Consider the following 11,333-nt stretch of genomic DNA (forward strand, 5'->3'; position numbering starts at 1 on the left):
ACAGTGGACAGGGGCCCAAGGGCTGGGCGACTCACCCACACACTGGTTGCCTTCATCCATCTGGAATCCAAAGCGGCAGATGAGAGGCCTGGAAATCGTGGGGTAGTTTGGAGCAGGGAGCGGAGGGGCAGCTGCTGGGTATGGACCTGAGTAGGAGGTGGAGTAGGGGTTCGAGTAGGGCCCCCGATATACTGGGTTTGTTCGGGGGATGCACAGGTACCCGCCGTTTTGGTTCACACACATCATGTCTCCTCGGCAGGCCTCAGGGATGGTCCGGCATTCATCAATATCTGGAAGGCCACAGAAGGGAGAGCGTCAGTGGCCCCTGGCCACACTGTGCACGGGGCTCCCTGAGTCAGACACACACACACACACACACACACACACACACACACGCACACACACACACACACACACACACCAAACACTTTACCAGCATCGGCGCCCAACAGTGCCTGGCTCATCACCCGCAGGTACTCCCACAGGGTAGCCACGTTGAGTCAAATTGACTAGCGTCCCCCAAACATCAGCCATCAAATACCACCACCACGGCCGTGGCCTTATCCACAAAAGCCTGTATTATCATGTGCTTAATATTTTTAAAAAATGAACCCACATTTGAAATTCAAGTAAACATATTTTTAAAACTTTTACGTGACTGCGGCAAATGAACACCATCAATGAACATAAATAGAGGGTAACAGTAAAAATAAAGATATAACTATGGGAAAAAAGAGTTTATCTGTGTGCCCACGGGATACTCAGGAAACACTGGGATACACCTAAGAATTGCTCCCATATCCACTCCGAATAACAGCTGGGCTTCAAGAAAGACAAGGCTTGGCCAAGAGCTGGTTACTTGTTAGGAAAGCGAGCCTTACTTGAAAGTCAGCTCACACCATGCCAGGAGCAGGGCCCATTTCCGGCCAGGCTGGTGTTCTGCTTGCTATGCCTGGAAGGGGAGGTAGGTGCTCTAGAAAACCTGATTTCCTGGGCCAGGCCCGGGCAAGGGAGGCCTGAACTCTGGCTCCAGCATGAGCAGCTGACCTGCCCCCCACACTGGGCCCTCTCCCTAGCCTTGGGGGCTGCTCCCCGGGGGACAGGAGGCTGGGGGAGAGATGCCTGAATGCTGACAGCTCCTCCCAGCCATCTCACCTGAGCAACTCCCACCAGCTCCCACCTTGGGAACCAGAGATGTTGAGGCTCTGAATGGCCCATTCAGTAGCTGCAAGCGTGAAATCACCCATAAAACTGGTGGGTCAGCATGCCCAGCTGGCATGGCTCAGGGGTTGAGCGTCGACCTATGAACCAGGAGGTCACGGTTCGATTCCCAGTGTGGGGCATGCAGGAGGCATCCCATCAATGATTCTCTCTCATCACTGATGTTTCTATTTCTCTCTCCCTCTCCCTTCCTCTCTGAAATCAGTAAATATATTATTAAAAACTGGTGGGTCTGAAAAGATGGGTGCTTCCCCTTTCTGTGCCCCTGGGCACCGCCTCATCCCCTTCAGGCCTAGGTTTTCCAGGGCAGAGTTTTATTCCTCACCACTTGTCATTTTTTTAAACCGTCTATCTCCCCTCTGGTTCTCTGAGCTGACATGAGCTCAGGAAAGAGGTATGATTTGGCCTAAATCAAATATAATTAAAAAGCTAACTATATATCCGAGGCAGGGCTGCCTTATTCTTTTTATGTACCCGATGCTCCATCCACAACAAACTACAGTGGGGCCTTAACTTACAAGTTTTATTCATTCTGAGACCGAGCTCGTTAACGCAAATGACTCTATCAACTCAATGCAAAAATCGGCCGAGAGAAAGCTGGTATCTCAAAAAACTCGTTAGTCGGGACACTCGTAAGTCAAGGCCCCATTGTACTCTACACTTTCAACGTCCTTTCCGCCCTGGTCTTTGCTTATGCTGTTCCTTCCACGTGGAATGCCATTTCTCAGGCTCCTACTCATTCTTCTCATATATAATCTCATATATAATTGAATCTATATTGAATTGGATATTGCTAGGTAGGTGATAGGTAGGTAGGTAGGTAGGTAGGTAGATCCAATTCAAAAAGAGGATCCTCTCCTCCTTTTGCAGGGCCCATCGCTATTGCCTCAACTTGGCCATGACTTTATTCCACCTGGTGGCGCTCACTACACCCAGGTGTACCTCTCCCACTAGATGGTGTGCTAGGAGAACAGCCCCCAACGTGTCTGTCCCAACCCTATGGTTACCTTAGGTTACCTGGCAAAGGGGAAGTAGGTAGCAGAGGGAACTAAAGTTGCTAGTCAGCTGACCTTGAGGTAGGGATCATCTGGGTGGGCCCACTGTAATCATGTAAGCCCTTAAAAGGGGAAGAAGAGGCAGAAGGGTTGGTCAGGATGTAACAATGGGAAAAGAAGAGATTAGAACAGTGGTTCTCAGCCTTGGCTGCACATGAGAATCACCTGGGAATCTTTTTAAAATCCTGATTTCTGGGCCTCAACCTCCGGAAATCCTGTTTCTTTGTTACTCATGTTGTGGCCCCACCGCATAACAAAGAAACAGAATTTCCGGAGGATGAGGCCCAGAAATCAGGATTTTAAAAGGATTCCCAGGTGATTCTCATGTGCGGCCAAGGTTGAGAACCGCTGGGTTAGAAGCTCGCGAGGCACTTAGCGCGGTGCTGGCTTTGAAGATGGAGAAAGGGACCGTGAGCCAAGGAGTGAGGGAAGGGAACTGGAAAGGGTCCTCAGCAAACAGCCACAAGAAGACAGGTGCCTCAGTCCTACAACCACAAGAAACCAAACCTGTGGGAAAGCAGGATGGGAGTTCCTCAAAAAATTCAAAACAGAACTACCATCTGATCCAACTATTCCACTCCCGGGCATTTATCTAAAGGAAATGAAAACCGGATCTCCAAGAGCTATCCACACTTCCATGTTCGTTGCAGTATTATTCATAACAGCCAAGGTGTGGAAACACCCTAAGTGTCCCTCTCTAGATGAATGGATAAAGAAGATATCACACACACACACACACACACACACACACACACAGGAATAGCATTCAGTCACAAGGAAGAAGGAAATCCTGCCATCTGCTACAACATGGGTGGATCTTGGAGACGTCATGCTGAGATAAGTTAGGCGTGGAAAGATAACTGCTGTATAATGTCACTTGTATGTGGAATCGAAAAAAGCCAAACTTAGAAACAAAGTGAGTAGAATGGTGGTGGCCAGGGGCGGGGGGGCGGAGGAAACAGGGAGAGGCTGGTAGAAGAGCCCAAAAGTTCGGGTAAGTTCTGGTAAGTTCTGAGGGCCTGATGCGCACCCCTGTGGTTATCGCTAACAGGACTGTGTTGTGTGACTGAACTTTGCTACGAGAGTAGCTCTCAAGTGTTCTCACCACAAAAAAGCAAACGCTATGGTGGTAATCATATTGCAATGTATACGCACATCGCATCAACACGTTGGACAGTTTACCCTTGCCAAAGTGATATGTCAACTGTATCTCAATTTACAAAAAGAAACAAACTCAATTCTGCCAGCAATACACATGAGCGAGGACATGGATTCTGCCCGCCACCCAGGAAGAAACAAAGCCTCCTTGGCACTTCAGTGTGAGCCTGGCAGACCTCTGTCGAACCTTTGACCTCCAGAGCAGTGACATAATAAATGTGTATTATTTAGGCCACCAAGTCCGTGGTAATTTATTATGGCAGCCACAGGACACTAACACAGACAGCGAGCCCCTTGGGAACAGGAGTCAGTTCTTACTCATCTCTGCCCCCTCCCAGGGCTTACGGTGAAGCCTTAACCGCTAAGGTGATGGGCACAGAGAAGGTGGTGGATGGAAGGGTGTCGGGACCTCATCCGTTCCGGGGCACTGAATCTCCCTTGGGCAAGGCGAACACAGGTTTGACAATCCTGGACAACAGTGTCACTGAGCGTCCCCACCCGCTGAGGGGTCGTCCCTGGCCTCTTACCTATGCACTGTCCCGACGGGCGGTCCAGGTCAAAACCGTTTGTGCACTGTTGCTGTGGGGACAGAGGAGGAGGCGAGGTCATTTCACTCACTGATTTTTGCTTAACTGTAAACGCATTGTAATGGCAGCACAGAAAGTTCAGGAAATAGAGTCAAGGGGAAAAACAGCAGCCATAATACTAATGCTTGTATTATAATGTCTATTTCTTCTTCCTCCTTTCCTCCTTCTCCTTCTCCTTCTCCTGTTTCTTCTTCTTCTGCATTTTCGTACTTTTTTTATATTTAGCATTACTTGTAAAGCTCCCTCACTGTTGCTCCAAAACCCCTATTTTTAGCAGATGGTTCCTGGGGCTTTTTCATGAAACGCAGTAATAATGACATCTGATCTGCCTGACCAGGCACATCCTGTGTCCACTCCTTTCTGGGAAGGGATGTGACTGCTTTTTAAGGGCACTCACTCTCCTTGAGTGCTTTTAACCTCACCTTCTCAGCACCCAGTGTGAGTCCTTTGCACCCTGTGCAACCCTCCACCAGATCCTGAGGTCTGTACGTAAAATAAAAGCTACACAGTGATGCAGTCAGTCTCCTAGGACAGTGGTCAGCAAACTGCGGCTCGCGAGCCACATGTGGCTCTTTGGCCCCTTGAGTGTGGCTCTTCCACAAAATACCACGTGCGGGCGCGCACGTACAGAGAGATTGACACTTCGTGGCCCATGCGCAGAAGTCGGCATTTTGTGGAAGAGCCACACTCAAGGGGCCAAAGAGCCGCGTGTGGCTCGCGAGCCGCAGTCTGCCGACCACTGTCCTAGGACAAGCAGCACTGGGAAGACGCCTCCATTTCAACCTCAGAAGACAATCACAGAGACACTTCCAGAAACAGATCTCCACCGTCCCCAAGGGCTGTCGGCTTCACATACCACGTGAGTTACAACTTTATGCGTTTAGAAAAGCGTCATGGCCTGGCCGGTGTGGCCCAGTGGTCATGGCTCGATTCCTGGTCAGGGCACATGCTCAGGTTCTGGGTTCAATCCCCAGTAGGGCGTGGGCAGGAGGCAGCCGTCAATGATTCTCTCTCATCACTGATGTTTCTCTCTCTCCCTCTTCCTTCCTCTCTCTGAAATCAATGTTTAAAGAGAGAGGAAAGCGCCATGGGGTCGACAGTCAGGGGTCCTCCTGGGCAGACCCTGGAGCCTGCCATGTTACAGGAACCAGGCGTCAGGAGTCGGGCTTCCCTGAGCTGAGGGTGGGTGTGTGGAGAGGATGGACTAGCCTGCGTTCCTGGGAGTAGACCCAGGAGCCTTGGAGCCAGGGGGCTGCCCCTGACCCTCAGGAGAGCTGGGTTCCTGGCTCACCGACTGATGCCAAGGGCAGGCACCCAGGGGTAGCCCTGCCCAGAAACACCGGAGCACATCTCACTTAACATCTCATGTAAGTCAAGACACCCCCAGAGGGATGCAAATGAGGGGGGAGGATCCGATGATAAGAACCTTGGATTGGGAGTCAGGGACCCAGTCCCCGCCCTGCCACGTGTGAACTGCATCACCTCGATCAGGTCTCAACATTTCTGAGCCCCAGCTTTCATCTCTGTATAAAGAAGGGCTCGATTTAGGTAAACTATAAAGCCCCCCCGCAACCACGTCACCCCCCCCCCCACCAAAAAAAACCCTAGGATGCTACCATGTGTGGCTGGACAACCTGATGTTTAACATGATTCACAAAATGAAAACCTTACCTGTGCATTCCCAGGACGTGGAAGCCAGAAAGCCAGAATGGTGACAGTGAGAATCCTGCGAAAGGCAAAAAGGCGAAATCAATGCCCAGGGCACTTCCAGGAGCCGGGTCTGAGGGCACACGGCCCGCCCGCTGCTGGGCATTTACCACGGGAGGTCACCTTGGGCTTAGATGGGGGGACCCCAGGGACCCCAACCACCCCATACAGACCCGTCTGTTCCACTGGTGTCAGATGTTCAGATCATGTGTTAGACGGCATTTCTTTAAATGAAAGGTTTTGCTACTTCAAAGCACAAATCTAAACCCCGCCGGCTGTGGTATTGACCATGTATTGGCCAGTTACTCTGACCTCCGGCACCAGCCGGCCTGAGTTCAAACATCTTTACTCTGAACCGGTAACAGAGGGAAGGAGCCCTCGCGCCCTCCCACGGTGACAGGACAGTGCAAATGGGAGGCACACGGTCCCACAGAAGGAAGGTGTTGCAGGAAAGTCAGCTGATCCAGGGGGTGGAGTGTGCATCCCGCTGCCCCTGAGGGAGCAGAGGAGGACCAGGGGGACCGGGCAACAGGAGAAGCAGCACAGCAGGAAGCTTAGGGGGAGTCAAGAAATGGAGGGTCGGGGCAGCTCTGACATCCACAAGCCACCAAACCTCCCTGAGCCGGAGACTCCCACCCTCCACAACACAAACTTCTTCCCAATAAAAGTGTCGTCGCCCATATGCTTTCAAAATACGGCATCGCTACCGCCCCAGAACTCCTTTCATTCACTCTGCAAAACTGAACCGCGGAGCGCCACACCCACCCGGGGAGCTCTAATCAACAGAGCAGGGCACGCGTGGGGAGGACGTGGAGCAATAGGGACCGGGAGCACCTGGGGTGGGAATGAGAAACGGTGCAGCCGCTATGGAAAACAGGATGGCCCATCCTTTAAAAATTAGAAGTACAATCACCATAGGACCCAGCAGCCCCACTTCCGGGTACACACCCCAAAGAATGAAAACCAGGGTCTCAGAGAGATGCCGGTGCAGCCACGTTCCTAGCAGCATCGTTCACAAGAGCCAAGAGGTGGGAGCAACCTTTCATTCCTGGATGGACGAATGGACGCGCAAAATGTGGTGTCTCCGTTCCGTGACATATTACTCAGCCTTAAAAAGGAATGACGTTCTGGCAGGTGCCACACCTGGAGGAACCCTGAGGACATCCTGCTACGTGAAATAAGCCAGTCACAGGAGGATAAACACTGTATGATCCACTTATGTGAGGTGCCTACAGCAATCAAAGTCATAGAGACAGAACATAGAGTGGTGGTTGCCAGGGGCCGGAGGAAGGAGAGAATGGGTAGTCGTTTAATTCAGATAAAGTTCAGTTTTGCAAAGCGAATGAAAGGAGTTCTGGAGGTTGGCTGCACAACAACGGTGTGAATGTACTTAACACCACTGAACTGTATACTTAAACATGACTAAGGCGGTAAAAAATATATATAAAATCTATACACATGTGGAGCTTTATTTGGTGTTATGATTCAACAGGGATTTGTCTGAGTCACTACTCTTCGCGGGTGTAAACCCCAGGCAGAAGAGCCACAAAACTAGGACTCAATCGCTGCCCGAGAGAGCTGGTTGGGGAGCCACATGAATCAAGAATGTCTCTACATGTTGGTTAGGACACTGACAGACATGCCCATTAAGTGCCAGGCTGGGAGTTAGGGACAGGAAAGTCAAGGAGGGCTTTCTGGAGGAGGTGACCTTGAAGGCTTCTTGGATAGAGCAGTGGGGCCTGGGCCCTGGTTGGACTCAGTGGCCTATTCCTGTCAAATACACCTCCACTTTACAATCCCTCCCTTCATGGAAAGGGTGTTCGATAGATTGCAAAACCCACTCCAGCCATAACACAAGGCTCATCTGAATCAACAGCTCTAGGTCCGTGGTGGGCCCTCGAATTAAGGAGACATCCACAGGGAACAAAACCCCAGTGTGGCGCCAAAGATGCAAGCCCAAGTCCTTCACTACGTCTCCAACCCCAAGCAAGAAGACCCTGAGCACCCCCCGGTTTTCATCGCATCTAAGTGCCTGCGTGAGCCAGGGTCTCGCTCGCTGGAGACAGCTCCGACCTTATAAAGCGCAGAGCCAAATCCCAGGGCTTTTTGATATTTGCGACAGCCAGATTTCTATCTGGAAGGAATGAGAGAACAATAACAAATTTATTTTCCAGGCTGTATATGATGAATTTCAATGTTTTCCTGTTTCTTCGCATGAAGTTTCCTTTCAGATGGTTATAAAACCCTGTCTCGTTTATGTTGGAGACAGAACAGGTTGCCTGAATGCCGTGGACTTCAAGAGCTAGTGGAAAAGGCGTGCTAACCTCATTTCTCCCCCGACTCCCGACTCCCCCGCGCTCTCTGGTCCAGAGCCCTCAGAGACAGGTCCCCTCTGAGAGGTGCGGCCGCAGGCCCAGCCTCCGGGAAGAGCCACGGCTGGGTCTTGGGGGCCAGGTAAGCTCCAGGCTAACGGAGAGGGTGTTCCAACAAAATGAAATAACACCCACGAGTGCTGCTCTCTCATGTCACCAACAGTGGCACCTTGTCACAAAAAAACTCTAGAAAACCACAAAAATAAACTAACTAGAGGGAAACTTCTGATGCTCAGAACTGGTCCCCGGGACTTTGGAAAACAGTGGGTCCACCCACTTTGTGCACCATCCTGAGACCCACGGGACCAGGGCTGTGTGTCCCCAATCCAGGGTGACATTATTACAGCTTAGTTTTCAGCATATGTGCGCTCTCTCGCTTGCTCTCTCTCTCTCTCTCAAATCGCTACATTTTGCCCTGACCAGTTTGGCTCAGTGGATAGAACATCGGCCTGTGGACTGAGGGGTCCCAGGTTCTATTCCGGTCAAGGGCATGGTTGCGGGCACATCCCCAGTAGGGGATGTTCAGGAGGCAGCTCATCGATGTTTCTCTCTCATCGATGCTTCTAACTCTCTATCCCTCTCCCTTCCTCTCTGTAAAAATAATCAATAAAATAGATTTTAAATAAACAAGTAAAGCAGCGACATTTTCAAGAGTTTTGCTCAATAAAGACTGTGCAGATAGAATCTAGATAAAGCTCTTCAGAGTTGAAGGAGCCCTCGACGGGAATCGCAATTTTTCTTAAAGAAAAGCAAGACGTTTGCTTACATGTAGTTCTGTCTGCGGTCCCCACTTTTCATCGGCTCCAGGCTTCTGGGTCGCATGCCCTTGGATCGCACATATAGGGCAGCCCTGGCCCGGGATGTGCGGCTCACCCCCTCGCTTGTCCAGCCGCCGAGGCAGCAAAAGATCGGCGAGTGAACCAGTAACCGGTCTCCCCGAACTTACAAGAGGATGTGAATTTTGGGGGGGAAGCGGCACACTTGATTAGCTTGCCTTTCCGACCAGAGAGAGGGACGGAGCTCGGACGGAGGCGTTTGCAGGCTCTGTCGGAGGCTGCCTCTGGAGCCGGACCATACAATGCCCACTCCCAAAGCAAGCTCCTGGAGGCAGCGCGCGGAGGCGCAGCTCTTTATAATCAACGATGTCATTGCATCACTGGCTAACGCCTTTCCCAGTCTCCTGACACCGCCTGGATCCGTGCAGAGCCGTTTCCCACCCATCGGGCGTTCGGGAAGCTTTCCAGACCCCGGGGGAAAGAGTCCAGAAGGGAGAACCCACCTTGTGAATCCTGGCATGTCCAAGGCGCGGGAGCCGGAGAAGCAGAGGGAGAAAGAGACGGCGCTGGCAGTGCGGGGGGGACCCTCGGAGCAGTTCCTGAACTTCGGCCTCCTCTGGGCCCGCGGGGCTGGCTGAGATTTTATTCGGGGGGGGGGGGGGGACAGCGAGTCGTGGAGAGGACAAGGGGAGAGCCTGGGTCCTCCGAGCCACTGGAGAGCCGACGGGGAAAACACCTGGTTTTGCTTAGCCCTCTTCAGTAATTCAGCATTAAACCAATTGGAGGAGGAATGTTAAAAATGAACACTTCATTTTCTAAGTATGTTAAACAATGCAAATGGGGCCTCAGTCTGGACACAGCTGGTTCAGATTACAGCGCTCACAACAATCTTGGGGCGTCTGCCAGGACCCAGTGCTCAGCGCTGGGAGGAGAGCCCTGTCCCGGGCGAGCAGCCGCACTCGGGCTCCCAGCATCTCCGCTGGAGGCGAGGGGCGGGCAAGTGCGGAGCGCGGGGGGCGGGGGGCGGGGAGGGCCTCCGGACCCTTTACTTCCCACCCGGGAGGACATCCCCGCGCGGGGCGGGGCGGTCCCGGCCGCGGCGGGGGAGGGGACCCAGCGCCCCTGGCTGGGGGACGCCCATGCAAAGTTAGCTGCCTCTCCAGTCACTTGCGCTCAGGACAACCGCCCCGACGGGCACTCGGGTCTTAGGATTTATTGGGAAGCAGCGGCTGGGAGATGGCGACAGGAACGCGCGATTTTCCCGAAGGGGTGGAAGGGGAAGGGGTGGAGGGGGACGGCATCTGGCCGACGGGGCGCGACACACCAGCTTGTGCAACGCAAACCTTCCCGGGCGCGCCCCGCCGCCACCCCGGGCTCTCGCGGCACGTTCTTGCTTTAATTAAAAAGTGTCCATGCAGGACATCCACGCGTTGGCCGGCTTAAACCTACACACAGTTATATGTCAATCCTATCCCCACCCGGCTCGAGAGAAAAATATATTATTTTTCATTAAGAAAGCAAAGTGTCCCTTGGTGATTATAACAGAAGAAAAGGTGATGCTAACAACTGAAAAGGTGATCTGCAAAGACGAAGAGGACAGCCAGGAAAAACAGGATGATGATAACCTCAAAGTGCTATGCTAAGTCCTTCATATTCATTATATTGGTGGTTTCAAAGGGTTGTTTTTTTTTCGTTTTCTTTTTTTCTCTCTTTAAAGCTTTGGAACCCTTTTCATCAAATTAAATCTTACCAGAGACACTACTCCCTAAGAGACCAAAGTGGACAGGCAGGGGTCGAGGGCCTCCCTCCCCTGCATCTTCCCAGGGGCCCCTCCACAGCGCCCACTGACTGGAGAGGCTGTGCGGTCCTTTAACCCCATTGAGAGAGGTGAGGAACCCCCTGGCCCACAGCGGAGAGCCACAGTCTGCGGGGCCAGCCTTCGGGAGGGCGTGGTGGTGGGAAGTGAATGGAATCCTGCTGGAGGGGCCCGTTTCCCCACCTGAAGCTGCCCTCCGGATATTGATGTTTTTTAATGTTTTTATTGATTTCAGAGTGGAAGGGAGAGGGAACGAGAGAGAAACATCCATGATGAGAGAGAGTCATTCTTCGGCTGCCTCCTGCACGCCCCAAACCCTGGATCCAGCCCGCAACCCCGGGCATGTGCCCTGACCAGGAATCGAACTGTGACCTCCTGGTTCATAGGTTGACGCTCAACCACTGAGCCACGTTGGCCGGGAGGTATATTGATTTTTAAGCTGGTAATTAAGAAAGAACCTTTGACCTTGCCCCCTTTACTGCCTAGCACAGTGGTTCTCAACCTTCGCTGCACATTAGAATCACCTGGGAATCTCTTTAAAATCCTGATTTCTGGGTCTCATCCTCCGGAAATTCTGTTTCTTTGTGATGGGGTGGGGCCACAACATCAGTAACAAAGAAACAGGATTTCCGGAGGATGAG

General features: G+C 52.1%; 1 protein-coding gene across 2 annotated transcripts in view; it reads right to left on the reverse strand.

Annotated features, from left to right (window-relative positions):
* FBLN5 (fibulin 5) overlaps positions 1 to 9,845 on the reverse strand; it is a 70,709-nt gene extending 60,864 nt beyond the window's left edge. The window contains exons 1-4 of one of the 2 annotated variants that reach the window (XM_059687781.1): positions 9,380 to 9,845; positions 5,693 to 5,747; positions 3,962 to 4,013; positions 36 to 290 (exon numbers count right to left, since the gene is read on the reverse strand). In XM_059687781.1, the coding sequence (XP_059543764.1) occupies positions 36 to 290; positions 3,962 to 4,013; positions 5,693 to 5,747; positions 9,380 to 9,396 (379 nt within the window). In that variant the 5' untranslated portion in view covers positions 9,397 to 9,845. Of the gene's footprint in view, positions 1 to 35; positions 291 to 3,961; positions 4,014 to 5,692; positions 5,748 to 8,866; positions 9,148 to 9,379 lie in introns of those variants that run through there. The other variant, XM_059687772.1, reaches the window with a different exon arrangement.
* Between the last annotated feature and the right edge of the window lie 1,488 nt (positions 9,846 to 11,333).

This window comes from Myotis daubentonii, chromosome 1 (genome assembly GCF_963259705.1).
Source record: "Myotis daubentonii chromosome 1, mMyoDau2.1, whole genome shotgun sequence".
In the NCBI taxonomy this organism is placed as follows: Eukaryota; Metazoa; Chordata; class Mammalia; order Chiroptera; family Vespertilionidae; genus Myotis; species Myotis daubentonii.